General features: G+C 35.6%; 1 protein-coding gene across 3 annotated transcripts; it reads right to left on the bottom strand.

Annotated features, from left to right (window-relative positions):
• Positions 1-266: 266 nt before the first annotated feature.
• Positions 267-20,598, bottom strand: LOC106710615 (NFX1-type zinc finger-containing protein 1). 3 transcript variants are annotated; one of them, XM_014502710.2, is made up of 28 exons: positions 20,222-20,598; positions 16,598-16,645; positions 15,643-15,696; positions 15,026-15,184; positions 14,032-14,633; positions 13,515-13,740; positions 13,272-13,317; positions 12,912-13,137; positions 12,176-12,352; positions 10,588-11,532; positions 10,082-10,231; positions 9,604-9,751; positions 9,385-9,468; positions 8,992-9,260; positions 8,382-8,528; positions 7,818-7,992; positions 7,312-7,454; positions 6,897-7,048; positions 5,316-5,505; positions 4,931-5,059; positions 4,659-4,781; positions 4,283-4,441; positions 3,694-3,934; positions 3,347-3,506; positions 3,057-3,168; positions 2,686-2,903; positions 2,178-2,461; positions 267-1,975 (listed from the first exon to the last, which is right to left on the bottom strand). In XM_014502710.2, exons 2-28 carry the CDS (start codon positions 16,623-16,625, stop codon positions 1,245-1,247), a joined length of 6,078 nt encoding a protein of 2,025 aa, XP_014358196.2. In that variant the 5' UTR covers positions 16,626-16,645; positions 20,222-20,598; the 3' UTR covers positions 267-1,244. The 3 variants fall into 3 exon arrangements, with proteins under 3 accessions (XP_014358196.2, XP_014358197.2, XP_045536734.1); XM_014502711.2 differs by lacking the exon at positions 20,222-20,598 and adding an exon at positions 17,047-17,082; XM_045680778.1 differs by lacking the exon at positions 20,222-20,598 and adding an exon at positions 16,907-16,989.
• Positions 20,599-22,763: the final 2,165 nt, after the last annotated feature.

The following is a 22,763-nucleotide window of genomic DNA, read 5'->3' as shown; positions in this document are numbered from 1 at the left end:
TTTTATGATTTTCTAAAAGATGGCGTTAGAAGTAGAATAAAATTCTAATGAGATAAAAGCTTCTTTTTTCGTACTATAAAATAGATTTTTAAGATAGATAAACCAAATCTGAAAAAGAAAAATTTTCTTTGTAAGATACCACAAAACTGAAAACAGTGTGGGCTAGAATAAGGCTCGTTGCTTGCTTTTTACCGTATTAAAATATTTATTATATCGACGCCGGAAAGCATAAACGCTGTAACCTTTATAGCAACTCTTACAGGGTTACAGCGTTTATGCTTTCCAGCGTCGATATGTACAATTATGTATTTAATTTTCAAGTCTATCTCAGTCAAGTATACTGAATTAAATTGATACTGCATCTATGTGTATAAGTAAATGACTTTTGTATTAAACAGGAAGACCGAAAAAAGTATGGTTGAATTGTGTAAAAGCTAATATACCACAGAAAGAAAATAAGTCATATGACGGCTGATAGATGTAAGAGTAATATATACTATGACGTCACTTTATAGGAAAAAGGGAGATAATGAATTGACGTAAAGTAATAAAATCTACAGACTTAGTGATATTAAAAATAGTAATCATTTCGACGCTCCCAGCCAATATGTCCGTAATCGCAAAATACAAATTTTATAGGAGAGACGAAAAACTGTTTCGATTCATATTTATTTAACGCCTGCAAATTATGATGACAATAAGGCATCAAATGAAAGCTAATTTTTTGGTCTATCTAGTCATACGTTTAATTTATCTCAATAATAGAATCCAAGCTATTAATTAAAAAGCATAATAAAAAATATAAAATAAATAAAAATATAAATGCTTATCATTTTTGACCTAAATAAAACACAGGAAAAATACGAAAAAAATTCACAAAGGTGTATCCCAACCCGTAGATGCCAAATTTGATATAACAGCAAAAAGTCCGTAATAGCACATTACCGACTTGTTGGCTGGGGGCTTCGAAATATAGATACAATATGGACCGAATTGAGAGTACCGATTTATTTTTTATCGCACCATTTCTACAAAACTGTAATATTTAAATGAAAATTAAAATAGTGTAGAGCCGCCTTATAATTTTATCGATATTTGTTTGCATATTTAGGCCTTGTCTTGTTAGAATGAACTAAATTAATAATCTACGCTAAATACGTTCTAGTCATGGTGCCCTTACTATTATAATATTTAAAATTAAATGATGTAATAATAGGATAACATTTGAAAATGTCTGGTGCAAGTTAATCGATTAAAAAGTTGGCCATATTATTATATTGTTCCGACCAAGCTGCGTATGAAGAGCCATCCATCTCAGGCGCGTGTCTGTTGGTGCCGAGTAACCTGTGGCTGGAGCCGCCGATGCGAGCTCCGCACTCCACACATTGACCCACTTCCATGGCCCCGCCACATTCCCCGATGCAATAGAAATGGCCGTTAGGGCATTTGTACCAGTGACCGGCTTTAAGACCTATAGCTTTAACGATCAAGTCGCGTTCCTCTTTGGTCACAATACCGGAAAGTTTTACTTTTTCTTGTAGTTGTCGTAACGCGTTCAGTGCTTTTTCTTCGTCAAAAACATTCCATCCAAGTATGATTCGCTTTGCCGCGACCGCATATTCCACCAGTGCAGAATTAACCGCAACCACTCTCTTGTATTCCAAATGACCTGTTATTTTGTTAAGTTGAACTATGTAATTCAATCTCTTTATTTCTTTTCCAATATCTGTTTGTTGCTGTTGGCTTATTTTCTGTGTATTTGTGATTAAATATTGACATATTATTTCAATGTGCATCTGCAGGTCCGCTTTCGATTCATTCATTTCAGTGGCAAGAGATTTATCGTAAACATCAGATATCATATCCAATATTTCTAGAAAAATGAAATCCATCTCCAAACTTAACAGTGATCTCTTCCTATTTTGATTACATTTCGCTATTAACATTGAGAGTGATTTTTTCCATATTGGTATATCTGAAAGATTTTTTTCTTTTATAATAGGAAAGAAAAATTAAACATTCTATATCAAGAAACATCAATTTTGTTTTTCGTCTGACAAGTTAAATATAAGGATTTCTTTAATATATTACAACCAAAATCTTATGTTGCAACAATTTAATAGAATAAGCAAATGTAATGTTTAAATCACAGTTTTAAAAATAAAATAATATGTTACCTGAGCTAATTGCTTTATTTTTTGCTGTAAATTCTCTCAGTGCTGCTTTAAGTTCATTCTGTTTAATTTTTATCTGTTCCGTGGTTCCATAGACACGTTCTTTGACCGGATTGATTTCAAGAGCGAAGGTTCTGTTGACGAGATCCTTGTATCTGTTGGTGTTGATGATGGGCTTCCTGCAGAAGGGGCAGGTACGGATGGCGATGGTCTCCCTATCCGCCGTCATCAGGCTGTCCATCTCCTGCACCTCCATTACGTGCGGACAGTCCTGCAGCTGAATGAACCTGCAATACATTGCATGCCATATTACTGTATGGATTCGATGTGTTTTTAATTTAGTCGAGTTTTAGGTACGAGTAGACATACCAAGATAGATCTTTTTCCCGGTCCCTATTTAAAGGCTTTTTAATGACCCGATTTTACAAAGCTTGAATGTTTTAAAACAGTCACATTAGTTTTAAAAATTTACAAGATTAATGATCTAGATGAGGAAATAAAGATGTAATACTTGGCATCGTCATCGTATTCCTCGCCGATGAAGCCCGTGGGGAAATGTTCGGGGCGGCAGACTTTGCAGATGTCGGGGCAGGGCTCGCCGCATAATCCGCGGCAGGGGTGCCCGCAGCTCAGGGCCCGCGGACAGGGTGCGTCACATGCGGCCCGCGAGCACGCCTCGCCGCAGCGCCCCTGGCACGCCCCGTGCGAGCATCGCCGACAGCACGCCTCCTAGCCATCCCGAAATGTACGCATGTTATCATAATTTGCAGTTGCAACTCCCAAGTCCCGCTTTAGGTTTCTTAATTTACAACTGTGGGTGGAAGCTTTACGTAATGGAATAATGTTCATTGGTATTCAGAGCCGAGGCGGTATTTAGTGTACCTGGCAGGGCGCGCAGAGCTCGCCGCACAGCTTGCCGCACTGGGAGTGTGTGCACCGCACCTCACATCGCTTGCTGCATGGCGGACACACCTGGTTGCACGGTTCTTGGCACCTAAACATTTCATAATACATTGCAAATCAGTACCACAACCATTTTTTTATCACACTAATATTATAAATGCGAAAGTTTGGATGAATGAGTATTTGTTAGTACTTTTCTCAAAAACGGCTTAACGGATCTCGATGTAATTTGGCACAGTTGTAGAAACAGAGTCTGGAAGAACACTTACTGATGTCCACAGATGTTGGTTTGGTGACAGGTCTGGCTGCAGGCGACATGCAGACGGCCCTGGCGACACTTGGAGCACGTGCCCCCACACAGGTGCCCGCACGCCAGCAGCGCTCCGCACGGTGCCTCGCAGTGTCGCAAGTATACTTCATCCGTTAGTTCTTACAAAACAATTTATCGTATTATTAGTTGTTAATCGAGACATTAATAAAAGTTATAGACAATAACGAAAGAGCCGGCATTAGCACCCATTGCACAACCGGACATACCACTTGGTACCCAGTGCTGATTTTTCGCGAAAACCCTTAGGATTTTTATATTATCCCTTATTACTTTACACAAACTTACCAGTGCCCGCAGATCGTATGACGTTGCACGGCAATCGAACTTTATGTGAGCAAAGCGATTTGTAAAGTTGATCCGTGTGTTCGGTACAAGTGGTGACGTCACAGTCGTCGGCGCAGCGTCCCCGGCAAGTGTGGCCGCACGACAACTTGCGCTCGCATATCTCAGTACAGAGCTCGCGAGTCGCCGCCTCCTTGCATTGCACTTTCACTTTGTGCCCGCACTCCGGTATGACCTTTGTCATCTTCACACAAAATAATATATCTTACTTCTTACTAATATTATAAATACTAATGTTTGGATTGATGGCTGGATGTTTGTTAGTAGGTATCTCCAGAACGACTTCATTTATCTCGCTAAAATTTGGCCTTATACTAGTTTTAGTTTGGTAGTAGTAGTTGGTAGTTTGGTTCTAACAAAGCTTGGAAAAACAAATAGGCTACTAATATAGTTCTTTTTTAATTCTGCGCGGATGGAGCCGCGGGCGACAGCTATTTTTGACACAATTTCAAGATTTCAGCTATATTATTTGTCTATGTACTGTCTATCTATTTAGGTTAGTTGTGATACATTGTAGTTGTACTGTATTTACCATTTGCGTGCAGTCTCCACATGCTTCGAAGCATTTCTTCTTGCAGAAGTGTCCACAAGGCAGGGAGCGGGCACATTTCTTTTTGCACTGTGTGTCGTCTACGGCTTTGTTGCAAGCGATGCGTTCAGAATGTTTACAGTTGGCACGTTTCTTTACAACCTTAAATTAAAATTATAAAATGGCGTACGTAATAATATTAAAATCGGTAATGTGCTTTAGACTTCAACTAACAATTGAAAAGACATACAGAACTCACAAAAATATTAGGTAGTAGAGAGAGAGTAGTAGAGATTTTGTATTATGTAATCCACAAATTCAAAGTTTTTTTTTTATTCAAAGAAAAATTAAGAAATAAAAAACATTAAGGCACACATACTTCTACAACGCATGGGTCACAAGCTTCATGACATCTCTTGGGGCACTGGTGGTCGCCGCGGTCGCCAATAAGACCCGCCATGCATCCTTCCTTGGCTTTTGCGCAAGGCTTTTGACATACATACTAAAAAAATCAAAAAGATTTTTGTAATAATTATGAAAAGAAATAGGAGACGAACGGACTCATACGCTACAGCGCCGTTACTGGTTTTTCGTATTAAAGTCATTCATATGTAATTATACGAAAAATCACCATATTATCGTTTTACTCACTTTTTCATGACGAGGATCATTGTTGACATGGCAAGTACGCTCGCATTGGTGGCCACATTTCTCAACCCTGTACACGCAAGGCACTGGGCAAAGCACTAATTTCTCATCCAAGTAACAGGTTTTCTTTGCCTAAAAATGAATGATTTAGTATTAAAAGTGACCATAATAATCTTCCTGCATGAAATACTCGTGTAAAATATTCCCGATTTTTTACTATGAATAAAGCAGCACTTGACTACGATCTCACCGTTGTTAAGTGATGTGATCTTAACATGGTGCTACTTTAGTAAATGCTTATTCTCTACTCTTTAAGGCTCCCGTCGTACTTGGACGGTAAGACAAAGAACGAAAAATTATAGATTAAATTGATAAAATAAGCAAATACCTGATGTTGACAATCTTTCAAGGTAACGGTGACGATGGTATTACACTTAATAGAAGGATCTGTGATCTCCAGATGACAGGGCAGCTGCATGTCGTGTGCGCAGGGCAGGCGGCGTGTCACTGGCACCACGCACGGCGCGCACTTCGCCGCGCACATCAGCGGGCACACGTGCCCACTCTCACATAAAATTCTATAGACAATATAATTCTAAAAATAACAAGTCAACAATACACTTTTTGTGGGAGTGTCCTCGGTATGAAGATCTGAGAATGTTATGGATGGTATTGTTCTACAGAACGCAGGGACGATTTATTAACCGGATCTTGTCAGTAACGGGAAGATCCTTGCTAGGCTGTGTGCGTTCGCGCATCGTTGATATCAACGAAAATATAGGCTGGAGTAGGCGCTGGTGTGGATGCCCGACGAACATGTCCGTTAAGGGGAGACTTGTCAGAAATTAATAGACGATATTACTTGAAGGCCAGACCGTGTCTTCCCGATGTTCGGCCACTATGGCCTGAGGGTCTGTGGGGCCGTCGGTGGGATAAGGTATAGCGTTACTCTTCATATTGGTTGATTGCATTTAATATACAAGTGTAAAACTACAGAAGATAGATATATGCTATCGCGGACTTTTATTTAGCACATTTAAAGAGCTACAATTCGTCCATGCATCATTTTTATGTAGGTCCTATAGTTTAGCCTACGTAAGCGCTAAAAGCAAAAATGTCCCTAATTTTCACAACACATTTTGAAGCTAAATTCAAAATCTACTAGTCTTCTAGTTATTTAAAAAAAATAAAAAAAATGGGACCCATCTGCAAGCACTTCCTTTCGATTAAAATAATTTTTATTAAAATCGGACCACCAGGGGCGGAGTTCCGCGGTAAACAGTCGAAATGATAACCTCCTTCTTTTTGAAGTCGGCTAATGACTCGTAGTATTTTGTTTGTAAACATTAAAGTGTTTTATAGGATTTTTTAAATTCCAATTTGTTAATAACTTTATCGTTGCTTGGTAATAAAATAATGAAAAACATTTAAGATCGTAAAAGTATTCTACATTAGCTGTATTTTTTTTTCTGGTAATTTAAAAATAACCGTGTTTAGTGAACTGAGGCCTATCACGAACAATTGCGAGAAAGTTTTCGTAACGTCATCGACAAAATTTGTATACGATTCGTTGGTGACATTAGGAAAACTTTCTCGCAAATATTCGTGATTAGCCCACTGTAAATGCTGAGAATAGTTAGACGTTATATAACCCGTTTTGATTCAACGCGGAAACTAACGAAACAGAGCAACATCAAATTCTATAAAAACATTTCATCTTTTCAGTTGTATGAAAATTGTGAGGTAAAGGTAACTTATATTGTAAAATATGTCTAGCTAATGTTATAAAATTATGTGAGACAAAGAAAGATTTTTGATTCGCGTACATTAATTTTACTCGTATCTTTTTTTCTCACATCTAATTCATAGCAATTACATAGAAAAGCAATGACATACGTATTGAAAATTATGCAATTGAAAAATGGAGTTCTAATCCGTAGAATATTTTCATATTAGTAACCATAATTACCTTTCACATTTCAATGTGCACTTTGTATTGACATGTCCGCGGTCGTAGCCATGACATATCATTGGACATGGGTGTCCGCAGGTCAAATTGTAAGTGCATTTATTCAAACAACCGCCTTCGGGAGATTTCTCAAAGTCTGCCGCATCTGAAATCTGAACAATCAACATATTTAACAAAAATATCTAACATTTTACTCGCATTCACAGAAATTCTTTAATTTATAGTCGTCCATTAAACATAATTAAAGTTAAAAAAAATAGCTTTATGCATTTCTCCAAATTAATTTTTTAATAATACTTGAGGTACAATATTTTCGCTTCTTGTATAAATATAATGTTGTTTATAAAGAAATTGGTAGAAGCTTCGATCATATGTTTTGAAGATCTATGGACAGAAGTTGTAATTTCTATCTTACCCAAGTAATTTCATCAGGATGCCGCTCGCAACGCAAACGCAGTCTACTCCCCAGCGATCCATTGTTTTCCAAAGTTGATGCGATTTTCTCCCAAAGTCCAGAATTCGTTTTCAATATGTCTATATTTCCAAATAAGTAGAAACCTTAAAGAAATAGGATTAACATATTTTTTAAAAATATCATTTTATTTGGATTTAACAAAAACGGTATGCTTAGATGGTTTGAACACGTTAATGGGATGAATGAAGGAAGATTAACAAAGGAAAATTATATCGCGGAAGAGAGCGCCTTAAAATACCGCCCGTTTTAAAAGCAACCGAAACCGACGAGCGCATATGTGTAGATGTATGAATGTAGAAGCGAGTGAAGTGTGTCAGGACCGCATCAAATAGAAGTTTATGGTCTCTGCCAACCCTTCTGGCTTACAGTCGTGATTATGTTATTATTGTTATGATGTTACTTCTTTAGATAGCTTACTTAGACATGTTTTTAAATTAAATAGTTACCTTCTCGGGCTCTGGACAAAGCCACGCAAATCCGGTTTACGGTTCCCAAGAAACCAATTTTGTTGTTATTGTTATTCCGTACGAGTGATAGGATAATAATTTTAGATTCCTCGCCTTGATAATTGTCAACGACGGTGATTTTAACATCCGTCAAGTGCGAGTATAATGCGCGTTGCTGAAAATCAACATTTATCATTATTGTTTTATTTAAGTACCACTTTTATTACTTAACTAGCGCGTAAATAAAAATAAATACCTCACTACATCTTATTAATATTATAAATGCGAAAAAAAATTTAGATGGATGTTTGTAAGATGGTATCTCCAAAACGGTTTAACGGATCTCGCCGAAATTTGGCTTAGATATAGAACGTAGTTTGAAAGGACACATATCGATTTTTTTTTCAATTTCGCGCTAACGGAGACGCGGGCAACAGCTAGTATTATATATTTAAATCCTTGCAGTTAATGAGCAAACAAAAAAAATACAGCAACGTTTTAACAAAGTGTAAATGTGCTATAAAAATGAAAATTAGTTAATAACTTTTTGGATGCTTCACTTACCTTCCTCAAGTAAAACATTTGTCCGGAATAAGCGGAGAGAATTGTAACATCCTCCGCGGCATAATCCTGCTGCAAGAGATAGTTGGCCAAGCCGAGCACTAAGTCCGCTTCCTTTTCATTGCATTTGCTTGAACTTTCTTCGACTTCCTGCATACAATTCATTTTCAAGTTCAAACGTTAAAATCTTTGCAAAACGAACTATGATCAAATCATTTATAAAGTACCGTTCGTATTGAGTCTTAATTAAGTATAGATAAAACCTACAGATACCTAATGCGAAGCACGAAAGTGAAGCGAAAAAAAGGTTAGATTTAGAGTTAGTAAAAAAATGATATTTTGAAAATTGACTCTGGATTAGACGTCAAATTTGTACGAAACACCCTTTGGTTATATCTACCATCATCTCCCTGACCTTATCCCACTCACGTGGGGTCGGCGCGCACAAGGTTTTATAAAACTTACAAGATTTGGCTTAATTTTCTACGTCAGGCCGCCTGTCGGTCACCAATCCTACTTGGGAATCCTTTGCTTATATCTATAGTAGTAGAAATATAAGTTCCCAAGATGGCGATGGAAAGATTTGTTAAAAATAATCAACATCATCCCTTACATTTTCTTGGAAGTCGTGACTGAGGAAGAACAGGTTAGTCGTCATCCCTCTTACATCGGGGAAGTGTTCGACGGAGGGATGGTTGAGGAGGTGCGGGTAGATGTGGGGGGAGATGAGCGAGGCGATCTCTGGCCGCATGCGATGCTGCACGCCCAGCCGGCTACTGTGAATCTTGTTGTTGATCATGCGCTCGAACAGCGACACTTCGATGTTGTAATGTTTGGCTAATTTCATATGAGCTGCGGATGGCCGCAATTGTTGATGGTCACCTGTGCAAAATATTATTTAAATTGTAGTTCAAAGCTCATCCCCATCCTGCGCCGTGTCCCCGCAGTAGACCCGCGAGCTACCCGTCGATGACGGGTGGACGCAGCGCTCACAATGATAACATACCAATTAGAATGAGATGTTGACAATGTCGTGTGAGCGATGTTATTATGTGCTGTTCAAGAACTTCTGCAGCTTCCTCTACTATTACTGAAAACAATAAGGACATAAATTCATAAATAATGCTCATCAGTAAACATAATGAACTATTAAATGTGTTGGTGACAATTACTTAATGTGTTAATATAAAATCTCTTTAATTTCGTTAACATCTATTGCAGTTACCTATTGGATGTGCCAGAGCCTGTAACAATTTCCTTAACCTCGCAGCCCCGGTTGTGGTCATGCCGATGACCTTTGTATTTTTTAAAATCTCAAGATCTATTGCCATCCTCGATTCTTCGTAAATCTTACTCGCCTCCGCAAATTTTTTCTGTGAACGTGAGTTAAGAAATTCACCGGTAAGTAGGGGAAAATAATTCACGGCTTTCAAATAAATAAGACGTATATTCCAGTTCTCTTTTCGTGGGCAAATGTTAAGCAAAGTGGAATCAAAAAGCACAAAACATTATATACAACAATTCAGGATGTTAACAAGTTTACATTTATAAATGGTCATGAAACAATTTTGATGATTATTACGCTTCACTTCAGAGACCTGATACCTTCACCACCGCCAATAATTAGACAATAATTAAATAACAATTTTTAATATTAAAACCACAAACTTTTTTATATAAAGAATGTCTTGATTCTCACTTACATGTAATGGGATTATGTTTTCCATGAGATTAGCGATAACAATTTCAGCCCAAGAAAAATACAGGAGCCAGCGATCTTGAGTGGACATCTTCGTAGGATTAGCTTGCAGCCGGACGTTGTCGTGTTTGTGCCGTCGATACGAAGACATTTCCTGTCACACCATAAAACCATTTCGAATTTACCAAACAGTGCTATTTTAACATCTAAGTATGAATGAAATATTCAAATTATTTTCAGTTTACTTAGATCCATTTCACCAATGTCAGAGTTTAGGTTAAATACTCTGGGATTGTGTATGTATGGAGTAACAACTGGTCTAAACAACAGGGTTTCAAACTTTTTTGACTACGGAATCTTTTTGGGAAGCTAAATATTTGATCACACTTTGAGATTCCCAAACCCTTGTATCGAACTAGACTACTCTACAGACGATCGCAACCTACGATTGTTTGTCTCTTCTCAACCTTAATGTCGATATAAAATTTATCAAAACGAAAAATAACTTACTGTGAAAAGATGTATGTAGCTATTATATCGACAAATTTCTGAATGGAGCTTTTGTAGTTCTTGCGGATTTTTACATTTCTGATATTCGTGTCGCATATTTCTCATCTCCGTAATAGCTTTTGGTAGTGAAAAACTCGTGGACACGTACGCCATGGGCTCAACGACGTTAACATTCAATTCGTCGTTATCATCATCCAAATCATCAATATAAAAGTCATTCCTATTGTTTTTGGGTTCGTTGTCGTTTAATACGAAATGTTCATTATCATCATCATTGGAAGGAAGTTCAGCGTCAATATCTATATTTTCAAATAACCATTGTTCCAAAGGATCATTATTGCCGTGTCCATAAAATTGTTTCAACACTTTTATTTCAGCAACGTATTTCTGTACACACGTGTAACTGAGTACTTCATTGTGTAAAGAATGAAGACGCTCCTGTGCGTCTTTTAGTTTTTTATTCAACGTTCTTAATTTATCTCTTTCATCATAGAAATATTGTTTCCCACGGTTGTGACGACAGAACTGAAGCCTTAACTCGTTTATATTATACTTCTTCATAACTTCGCTGCGCGACTGGCCGCCGATACGCGCCACGGACTCGGTCACAGGCAGAATAGCTTCCAAAAATTGATCCAATGCATGATTCGTGTAACAAATCATTAGTAACAGGCATTTGTTGAAATTACTTTTTAAATTCTCAATCAAGGTCGTGGCAACTTTAACACCGATAAAAGTCTTTCCCGTACCAGGTGGACCTTGGATGACTGCGAATTCATGAGTCAACGCCAACTTGAACGCCTCGTATTGTGTTTCATTGAGGCCCAACTGATTATTAGTCGGCCAAGTTTCCTCATGTTCCACTACGAAACTGTGATCAATATAATCACATTCGATTTCGTACACTTGTTGTGGTTTTAGATAACGAGGTAGATTCGGTGTCGGCTGTAATATTAAAACAATTGCTTTCATCTTATGCTTTTTATGTCAATCGGAGACACCTGAATTAACGAAAGCTATCTATCATACTAATATTATAAATACGAAAGCTTAGATGGATGGATGGATGTTTGTTTGAAGGTTTCTCCAGAAAGGTTTAACGGATGTTGATGAAATTTGACACAGATGTAGAACAGTCTGGAAGAACACATATGCTACTTATTGGAACGTAGTTCCTTATCGCGCGTTGTGAAAGGGGGCTAGACGGAAAAAATTCTTACGAAAAGTTGTCACGACACTTTTTGCTATAGTAACCTATTGTAAGCTGTGCGGCGTCGCATGTTTCTCTCTCTGTCTCTCTCTCTCTCTCTTATAGAAAGCAAGCCAGATATTTTCATTTCTATTTCGCATTGAACAGTGTGGTGTCGCGACTTAAAAAAAATATTACAATTCCTTCACTAATTAATTGAATGGAACTTCGTTCCATCCGGGTGTCCCTTGACACCTCTCAAGTTTTTATATTTTTTTAATACCGCGCGGACGGAGTCGCAGGCAAAAGCTAATACATAATAATAATGATTAAAAAATAAAATGTCCTATGATTCATTACATCAAGAAAAACAGAGTTATATTGTTTAAATACACTTACATCTACATCGACAATATATTTGCTCAAGGCCAAGTGTTCGGGGAATTTGGGATCCTTGATCGCATTGAGCACGTGGTAATAAGGTTCGAAGTAAACTTCGCTTTCTATCATAGTGTATCTGTCGCCACTGAAACAAATGTTCACTCCAGTCGTGTCGTCCACCAATGCTACCGGTATCTAAAATATTAAACATAGTTAAATTATTTCCATCTTGCAATCCTAGAGAAAGCCTTAGTCAACGTGAATCATAAATATTTTAAATTGGTTAATTTATTCGGAATGCTAAATTTTTTTTTTGAATCATCAGTTGGCAAACGAGCGAGTGGCCACCTGAATACGCCTAAATAGCGAAGCGGTCCATAGACGTCCGCAATTGTATATGCGTTGCCCTCCTTTAATCGACAGAAGAGGGGGGCATAAAAAGAATATATCCCCTTCCTCTGTAAAATCCATTTCTCTTTCCCATCCTTTCCTTATAATAAAATAATGGGAAGAGAAAAGGGACTAAAATTAGGCCTCCGGCACCACACTCATCCGACTGTTCCCGCCTGTATTCTGTGTGGTCGTGGTATTTCAAGGGGCGAGCAAGTCAATTCGAACAACAGATGTTGTTGTTGCTGGCGTCTACCACTCTTAAATTTGAATAGTTTAATTTGTTATAACTTAATTAATTATTTTTTAAATTGGTAAGATCTGTTAATGCCCACCAAACTCAAGTGCCGTGTACTAAACCTACCTTTCCTTGCGACAAGTATTTGACATCACGATCCAAAATTGTGCCAACTATAAAGGTTTTACAGTTATCTTTGGTGAACAGCACAAGCGAACCAAACATAAAACGTTTGCTATGTGTCCAATTAGTCTTTCGGAAATGTGTCATATCTTTGGATCCTACTTGCACGAGATAGCCTGATTTCAATTGGGAAATGAATGGATCCACAAACACTACGTTACGTAATAATCTGAAACCACCAGTAATAGTTAATATTAGTAGTTTGTGGTTCCTATATACATTCAATACATATTTCATTTACTTTAAGTAAATATAAAAGAAAACAGTCATACTAATCTACATGCCTTATTAATAAATACTAACCGGATGTGATCATATTTTCTCTTCATGGGCTCCTTTATATGTTGATCTGGAAAACATGTCAACACTAGCCTTAGATTACAGTAACAGATGTTGTGACGAGCAATGTTAATGCACAGTGTAGACATTAAAAGCTTTCAAAGCAGAAAAGAGTACGTCATCACTACATAAGAGTGGTTGAGAATAAGTATCAAGTATAAAAAAACATGCGTAAATAAAATTATTTAAAAATCAAATATTTGTTACTTATTCCTTCGCGAAGTGGGCCGTAACAATCTTCACGCAGCAACCTGAATTGTACATCGAGATAATGTTCTTGGTCACGATAAGCGCCGTCGACAATGTTGGGCCTCACGAACGGCCGCTGCTCCAACAGGTCCTGGTGACTCGGCACAACGCTCAGTTCTCGAAAGTTCTCCGGTGGTTCCCCATCATCAATTTCCAACTGGTAGGAATTAGTTTTTTGTTTCACCTATGAAAACAAACTGAGTTAAAATATATACAATTATTAATTTTAAAATCATTTTAATCTTTAAGATTATCGGTCTTATTCATAAAAAGTTATAGAACGCCTAAAGTGTTCTATAAAGCTTGCTATAAGAAGATTGGTAAAAAATTGTATTCATAAAAGCATTATAACGACAAAGAGTTCTATAAACCTATCATAAAGTTATGGAGGCCAGGACCCTACTATAACAGTGCTATATATTTATCCTATATCTACTGAACTGATATAACATAAAAAAAATAATTAGAGAAATACCTCAACTTCTTTCTCCTGATTCGTTAAGGAGGTTCGTAGCTGAATTAATTTCAATGCACATTCATCGGGAAGCTGAAAACCGTGGCGCTCGCTCAGGCCGTCCAAACAAACTTTAGAAGTTGCCTCGATCAGAGCCCTACAACTGCGGAGCGCCGTCGACGGCGACACAGTTGTCACGCATTCGCAAAATTGTACAAAATTACTCCAAAAATCTATTGGATCATTCCAGTACAAGTTATTTGCCCGCTTTTCTGTGCCATATGGTAAATTTAGTAAGTAATTTTGCAAGTAAAGCAAAAATTGAGAACTGCATACTTCTACTATAAATTTTAGTCTAAGATTATCAAACGATGTTTGGCAAGATTTGGACAAGATTCTCATTAAGAGCGGAAATACATCGGGCCGATCTATCGGTGAATTTATAAAATCCATAAAAGCTTCTCTCTTTATGCTGATTTTCATCAGTATATCTCTGCTTTCCGCATTAGCTAATTCTTCTAAGGTCTTGAACCCCATTTTTCTTTGGCTATTAATGGGATTACCACTATCGTTCATGTCGAGACGCCGTTGAATTGATCGATTATTATTATTGGGAACGAAACCTGTAATAAATATAATACAATTCGTCATAATCATAAGGATTAATGTGAAAGACGCCAAAATAGTGATGCGAGTGTGACCGCTGCCCATAAAAATCCGCATTTACAGATGCATTGTTTACCTTCAACAAACAAAGGAGGGAAGATAGAGGATATTCCCATTCCGTAGCGTCCCCTCAGGAAAATTCATCCTCAAAAAAGAATGGTAATGAAAGGATGACTAAAATTAGTCCTCCGACACGCACATTCATCAGACAAAACGTGAAGTGGCTTCCAATTTTAGCCTGTCTTCTGCGTAGTCGGAGTATTGTACCAGTGCAACATGCCATTCGTACAGATATCTTGTTGCGGGCTATAACTCTTTTAAAGTGATTCTAAACCAATTGCATATTTACCTTGACTATATCCAGCACCCCTTTCCTGTTTTTTTCCCCGTTTATTTCCGGGGAATTTATGTAGTAAGGGCGCTATTGGTTTAGGCCATATGGGATAATTTTGAAAAGTATTTATATTCTCATTTCGTCTCTGTCGTGAATTCGAAGGTATAGAAGTTCCTGATAAGCAGAATAAATATTTACCATTTTATTTTAATCAAAATCCTCGACGTCTTTTAATAAAAAAAATGCACAGTTTATAAAAATCAATCAGCTTAATTTAGTCTGCCATATCACATACTCATCATCATCATCAGCTCACTATACGTCCTCACCGAGAGGATCGGAGCCTAACCCAAGTTAGGGGTGATTAGGCCATAGTCAACCACGCTGGCCAAGTGCGGGTTAGTTGACTTCACACATATCATTGAATTTCTTCTCAGATATGTGCCGGTTGCATCACGATGTTTTCCTTCACCGTAAGAACGTCGGATAAATGTACATATGTAAATCGATAATCGAAAAACACTTTGGCACATGGCGGGATTCGAACCCAGGACCTGCAGATTGCAAGTCAAGTGCTTAACCCCTGAGCCACCGACGCTCCGATACTCGTGTAAAAGTAAATTCACATTTACCTTGCGCGCGTCTTCTTTGTCCTCTATTAGAAGGTACGTCTTTCACTCTCTCTCCTGAAAAAAATAAATATACAAAAAAATGTACGCATATACAACATGTACATGTACGAGATATAACTTATTGTATGATAAGTTGACATTTATCTCCCCCTACAAAATATAATAATTAAGGTTGAACTGGATCATTTTGTAAAGTATTGGTATTCTCATTGAGGCACTGTCCTAAATTCGAAGATATCGATTATGATCAGAACAATTATTCAATTAATTCAAGCCTTAAAGGTACACAACTATCGCAGTAGTGAGTCAAGTGTTACCTGTTGGTTACCTATCGGAATAATGTCAGAATCAGTATCGGAGCTAGTATAGGTCACGAATGGCCGAACGCCCAGAGCGCTGGACAGGCTGGATAGGCGCTTCAGATCTGCGCCTCACATAACCTTGTTAGTATCATTACAAAGGCATAGTGAAAACAGCTAGGAAAGCTAACACCGTTACTGATCATAATTAACGACACGTGGCTCGTGAGTTAATTAAAGTCATTCTGATGTGCCCAGGGTGTACCGACAATACCGACTCTCAAACTTTAAGTACAAACAGCAGAGAATGTAACGAAGACGATGCGTATACGACGATGAGTTTCTAAAGACCTAGCGTGCGATTCGCCTAGTATTGAAAACCTGAAAATACGCCATTTGAAGATTTCTAATTGTTTGGTCCATTAATGTGGTTTATCAATATGTTGAAGAGATGTACTAAAATCATATTTAAGCAAAGCTTTTATTTAATTTACACTTTAGTCATAAAATAATTCTAAATGTCCATTGTTTTCTGGCGTTTTTGTTTGGCGAACTTTTGCGGTAAATATGTAGTTGAAATTAATATTAGTTTTGGAAAAATGTTTTCTTTTATAATTCGTCTTAAATAGTTGAAGTGTAACTATAAAATTTCTTACGTGCATTGTTCATTTCGTCCTCGTCCATTTTAAAAAACTGATCTGGATCTGAAAATAAATAAAAGTAATTATTCTTTGATTTTGTACAATAGCGTTGACAATTATTTATAATACACACACACACACACATTCCGACAAATAAAAGAGTTTTATTTTTAAGTTTCTATACCTATACAAACACTAATCAGTTATATTTGTATGACATGTATGGATATATATTTTTTTTTTGTTCAGGTCAGAATGAACTCTATTTTTCTTTACAAGTTTTTACATTTTTTAAAAATAAATACAACATTTATTTCTGGCTACCTTCCAGTGAAAGCCCAGTCAAAATCGGCCCAGCCGTCTCGGAGATAGCGATCGACAGCTACTTCGTCGCAGCAGCGCAGTATTTAAAAAAGAAGCCTATAGTATGCCTGCACACATCAGCTAGCTTCCAGCTTAAGTACCTTCAAAATCGGCCCAGCCGTTCTGGATGTTTCCCGGAACAAAAGCGGCTTGAGGGCAGACAAAAATTTTAAAATTTGGTTTTTCGTTAAAGGTAAAACAAACATTACATCACGTACACGATATGTATATATATATTTTATTTCGATAGAAACACTAATTTTCTTATATGTATAGAATATAGATATTGTCCCACAAGGAACTTATGGCATTTTTTTGATTTTATAAAGGAGGCGCTTACAAGTTTTAAGTTGTACCAAAAATTTCTAACTTCTTCCGAAAGTCGTCCATGTTAACTCCAAGAAATTGATTTGCAACGTATGAGCTGATTTTTCTTAGTTATTCCTTACTATGAAAATTGATGCCTATGGACATCCGCAATTGCAGATGTGTTGCTTACCTTCAATAAACGGATAGTCTAGAGCCTGAGAAAGGACATAGGCTATATTTTAACGCGAAAAAGGGGTTGTAAGGGGTTGAATTTTTAAGGCTGCTAATTTGATATAAATAATTATGAAATTAATTTTTTGTAAAAATTTTACCCCCAAGGGTGCTAAATAACAATAGGGGATGAAATTTTGTTTGGCAATATGTGAGGTTTTGGTGATTGTTTTGTTTAATATGTTTTGCTATTACCCTTACCAAATTTTAGTCTAGAGCCTGAGAAAGGACATAGGGCACATTTTAACGCGAAAAAGGGTTTGTAAGGGGTTGAAAGTGGGTGTGAAAATTTGTATAGAATTATCGTCATTTTTACAGTTAGAAGCTTGAAACTTATTTTTAAGGCTGCTAATTTGATATAAATAATTATGAAATGAATTTTTTGTAAAAATTTAAATAACAATAGGGGATGAAATTTTGTTCGGCAATATGTGAGGTTTTGGTGATTGTTTTGTTTAATATGTTTTGCTATTACCCTTACCAATATTTAGTCTAGAGCCTGAGGAAGGACATAGGGCACATTTTAACGCGAAAAAGGGTTTGTAAGGGGCTGAAAGTGGGGGTGGAAATTTTTATGGAAGTATCGTCATTTTTACAGTTACAAGTTTAAAACTTATTTTTGTGGCTGCTAATTTGATATAAATAAATATGAAATTCAACGTTTGAAAAAATGTTACCCTCAAGTGTGCTAAATAAAAATAGGGAATGAAATTTTGTTTGGGAATATTTTAGACATTTGGCACGGTCCTGGCAAACCTCTCTCTATGTTCTTCTACATCCATACCTCAAATCATAGCAGGTCGGTTAAGTAAAATAATTAGCCTTAAAAAATTCTATCCAAAGACAGAATTTCACGCGGACGAAGTCGCGGGCACAGCTAGTACTAAAATAAGTCATTTTAGTAAAAGTTTTTTTTTTTAAACAAGTGTATTTAAAATTTGCTCTATGTTAATAATTGTTTTGCTGTTTGCTCATCTGCTCTTTCGTGATTTGATAGCTATAACTGACACTCCAAATAAGATTGACCTAAAGGTCTATGTAACCAGATCATAAAAAAAAAAATATAACTGACACTGACAGACAAGTCAGTGGCACTGGTGCCTGTTTTTTATTTATTCATTTTGGTTTGCAATAAGATTCTCATATACATAACTTTTTTATTGCTTTGAACAAATAGCAGAAATGACTATAATTAATAAGCTATCTGTATTAAACTTATTAATATACACACTATCTGCATTATTCATAGGTTTTCAACGAGTATAACTCAATTTGAGCTAAGTTAGAAATTTTTAACTTATAGCAATAGAAGCCTTCTCCTTTTTATTACAGGTTTTTAAAGAAAATGAAGAACCCCTAATCTCATTAAATAAGGTAGAGCCTGTCTTTGTTATATTATTAAATTAGGTATAGTCTTATGGGAGGAAACATATTTTATTGCAGAATAGAAGTTTAATGTGTAAAGATAAAATTGCACTACATTACAAATTAAACATGTTTTATTTGCATTACAGAAGTTTAATGTGTATAGAGATAAAATTGCCTTGCATTTATTATTTTCATAATGGTAAGAAGAAATAAGCGCATTACTCAAACAGATAGTGATATTCACATAATGGGGAGTCCTTATTTGCATAATGAAATTAAAATATTTAATTTTTTTATTGGACGAAATTATTTTCTTTTGCAGCCTTTCTATAAATGTGATCCGCACAACCCTGGGTCTCCGCAAAACCTTTATGGGGTTCACAAAACTAAATACTGATCACAATTAATATAGCACTAAAGGGGTACCATTAATTATGATTAGTATTATAGGACTTTTAAGGTTACAGAGGCAAAATTCATCCAAAGTTTAATATTATGTATATATGTAATAAACAAGGGACACAAGAAAATTATTACAAATAATATATTAGTCTTATTTTTCCAGTGCACAGATACCTAGAATAATCATACCTAGAATCTAGGGTTCACATAGGGAAAGGAAACTTAAGGTTAAGTGGTTATGCTCCCAATTGGGGAGAGAATCACACATAACTACCATGTCTGCCTCAAGGCACGGAGTATGCATAAAGCATTAATTTTTGGAAATAAGGGTTTCATCATACTTCCTAAAAGGGTTCAGTAGTCAAAAAAGGTTTGAGAACCACTGTTCTATTGTTTAACTTTTAGAAATATCGCATATTTACAAGAACAACGCGGTATATTTTAAACCACAACTTTACAGACGAGCAATTTTAAACATTTGAAGGTTGATAAATTAATTTTACACATTAATTACTGCAACAATTGATTTGTTTTATGATGGTAAATTTATCAATATTTTAGGACATCAACAAATTAAAGTAGCCACATACATACATACATACATAATGACGGCAATGGTCCAATGGCTTCTTCTGGCCTAAAAATTCTCCTACTTCTAAATATAGTTAACATTACTTTAAACGAGGCTACAGACTTGTAGGAGCAATTTATCCAATTATGACTGGATTTTTTTTTTCTACATTTAAGATTCAATATGATTTTTTTGGATCACCCCCATCTAATATTATAATCTATAATAATAAAGAAATAATGTGCTTAAATTACGAAAATAACGCAATTATATAACGAAGTTCATCGTAGTCTGAGCCTATTGTACCATCGCTAAATACACTACTCTAAAATTATAGCTAGAAAGACAGTAAATTATTTAGAAACCTTCTATCAAATATGGAAATAATACTTTACCAGCTGTTGTCCACGTTTTTCAATATAAATCTCTTATTTTTTTAAATGTGACAAACATTTAACTCGACCGATCACTGCAAAATAATAAAATTACTTTTACACTTGCATCACTCGAATGCTGCTATTTGACATCGTCTACGTATTTACTCCGTACTTTAGAACAAAGGTGGCTGCTGTGGTGTTTCAATAATTACATTAAATTTTCCCCGATCCCCGATTAGTCATCGTATTGCTTTGAAATACAAACAAATTGAAGAATTTTACAAACTGATATAATTAAGCTAAATATTAGCTATCAGCCATAGTTTATTTTCACCCCTCATGAAAATAAAATACCTAAGACAATTTTTTGAACACCAGCTTGATTGATATGTTGTAACGACTTAAAGCTCTCATCGCTGTGATTTATTGCGCATGGAAAAATGGTTGTCGCCAGTTTTATTTGTACAAACCCTGTTAGATTTCTATCGCCTGAGAAAAAAAAGATGTCTTGTAGCACACAGAGCACCATTTAAAAAGTGTAACGTGTGTATCACTAATATGTTATTTCAACGTAAAATTCAACTCGAAAGAAGAAATCAGAACTATATTTGGAGTTTTTGGAATCAAAATAATATATTTAATCTTTTGTTCAATTATTTCGGTGACACAATTGCGATTAAAATAGTTACGACAAATTATTAAAGTATTATTGAAACTAAATCAAATTAAAAAAAAACAACCATGCGATGATTTACCAAAATTTGTGGAAAAGGAAATGGTGTTTAATATGACAACACTGAGCATTGTAACTGGGAATAACCTAAAATTATGGAACTAAAATCGGCCATGACCGAGAATGTTCGTTCAAATATTATATGGTCTATGGAATGTTTCAAAGAGTATGTAACTACTTCGTAGTAATAGTCGGGACTTAGAACAATTTTCATTTCCTCAATTTGTGCGGCAAATATTGCCAGAATCTAAATGTTTTATTTCAATTTTCTGACGCACGAAAAAAACATGGATACCAACATAAAGAGCTCTATAGTGAAGTGTACTGATCATCGATATCTGGATATCGAAATCGATAAAATACGCGGTGGTTAGGGTGATCCTTCTTACAATATTAAATAATAATAATATTTAAAACAAATTTACATTTAGGCTCAAAGTTAAAACATTTTTAATTATAAAATTATTGTTTAATGACATTGAACCTAAATGAGCAAATGGGAAAGAAAAAAAAAATGTAACTAAATTATAATAAATCATATTTATTCATATAAAATACTGTATTTTTAAAATGTTTGTAGTCAATTAGTATTATGTGTAGGAGCCGATATCCGTGGTCTTCACATATCCAAGATAAATCACCAAGTTTTGCCAATATGATTGTGATAGCCTGATTATAAATGTGTCTTTGATGAATAGTATGTTTAACATCTACATCAAAGCATACCGTAGCTGTATCAACTAGGTGGCATTAATTAATTGTCGGATATGTAACACTTTTTTGTCATGCCACCACTCCCTAAGCTTTATGTAACAGTGTGTTTTTGCCTGTATTAGTCCAGGATTTTCATTAAGTAAAATAAATTATCGATAGTACGGTCAATTAACAATATCAATTGTAAACTAGGTACATCACTATCACAAAATAAAATTTACAAATTTAACTTTATAAAACTAATTACAAGTACTATGATGACTCATCATCATCATTATCTCCCTGGCCTTTTCCCACTCACGTGGGGTCGGCACACAAGGTTATAAAACCTTAAAGTTTTGGCTTTATACAAGTACTATGATAACTACGTCTACAATATTTTAATAATTAAATCCTGAACAAACTGTTACCGGTCTTCATCTAAAGGGAATTTCGCCATAAAATCCCTCTTTCGCCTATTTTCCATACTGAACAAAAACCGCATATCTCGCATTTCAGAAATAGTTTTCTAGTTGGCATTTTATATAAAATTATTAAGACCTAAAGTTAAAAATACGATCTTCAATTAAAACTAAAAATTATAAATTTTTAAATAATTTAGTTAAGTTAGGACGTCAAGTCAAATATGTCAGTTGTGATGAAAAAGAACGCGTAATGATGGAGTGAGAAGTGTTGGCAGCCATGAAAACGCCGTCAAACTCATACAAAATAATTTTGTTCGAAGTTTCGCTAGCCTGGAATGTTCTTTGATAATGAATAAATGACTAATGACGACCATGATAGAGATGTTGAAGTTATTTTTAGAGACAATATGTGTATCGAATAGATTTCTAAAATGAGTGTTTATTGTTTAGCATTTTTGCGATTATCATTTTAAATTAAACGAGATATAATGTTATACTATCAATAGTACTCTAAGTAATATTATATTGAAAAATAGCTATTTATACGTATTAAAAAATAGTCATTAAGGACCGGTGTTACAAGTATAAATAAATATATTAAATTTATATAAAAATTAAAATGCAAATTGTATAAACATAATTGAAATTATATGTATATTTACTAGCAGTCGCCCGCGGCTCCGTCCGCGTTAAAAATAACGTAATAAGT

This window comes from Papilio machaon, chromosome 13 (genome assembly GCF_912999745.1).
Source record: "Papilio machaon chromosome 13, ilPapMach1.1, whole genome shotgun sequence".
Taxonomy (NCBI): domain Eukaryota; kingdom Metazoa; phylum Arthropoda; class Insecta; order Lepidoptera; family Papilionidae; genus Papilio; species Papilio machaon.
Note: the sequence above shows the minus strand (reverse complement) of the source record. Positions and strands in the feature narration are given on the sequence as shown.

Excerpts from the sequence above, each read along its gene's own strand:
- LOC106710615 (XM_014502710.2), bottom strand. The coding sequence starts at position 16,625 with ATGGACGAGGACGAAATGAACAATGCAC. Across the intron at positions 12,353-12,911 it reads AATACTTGTCGCAAGGAAAG|ATACCGGTAGCATTGGTGGA; the intron begins GTAGGTTTAGTA and ends TTAATATTTTAG. Across the intron at positions 3,169-3,346 it reads ACCAACATCTGTGGACATCA|GTGCCAAGAACCGTGCAACC; the intron begins GTAAGTGTTCTT and ends TGAAATGTTTAG.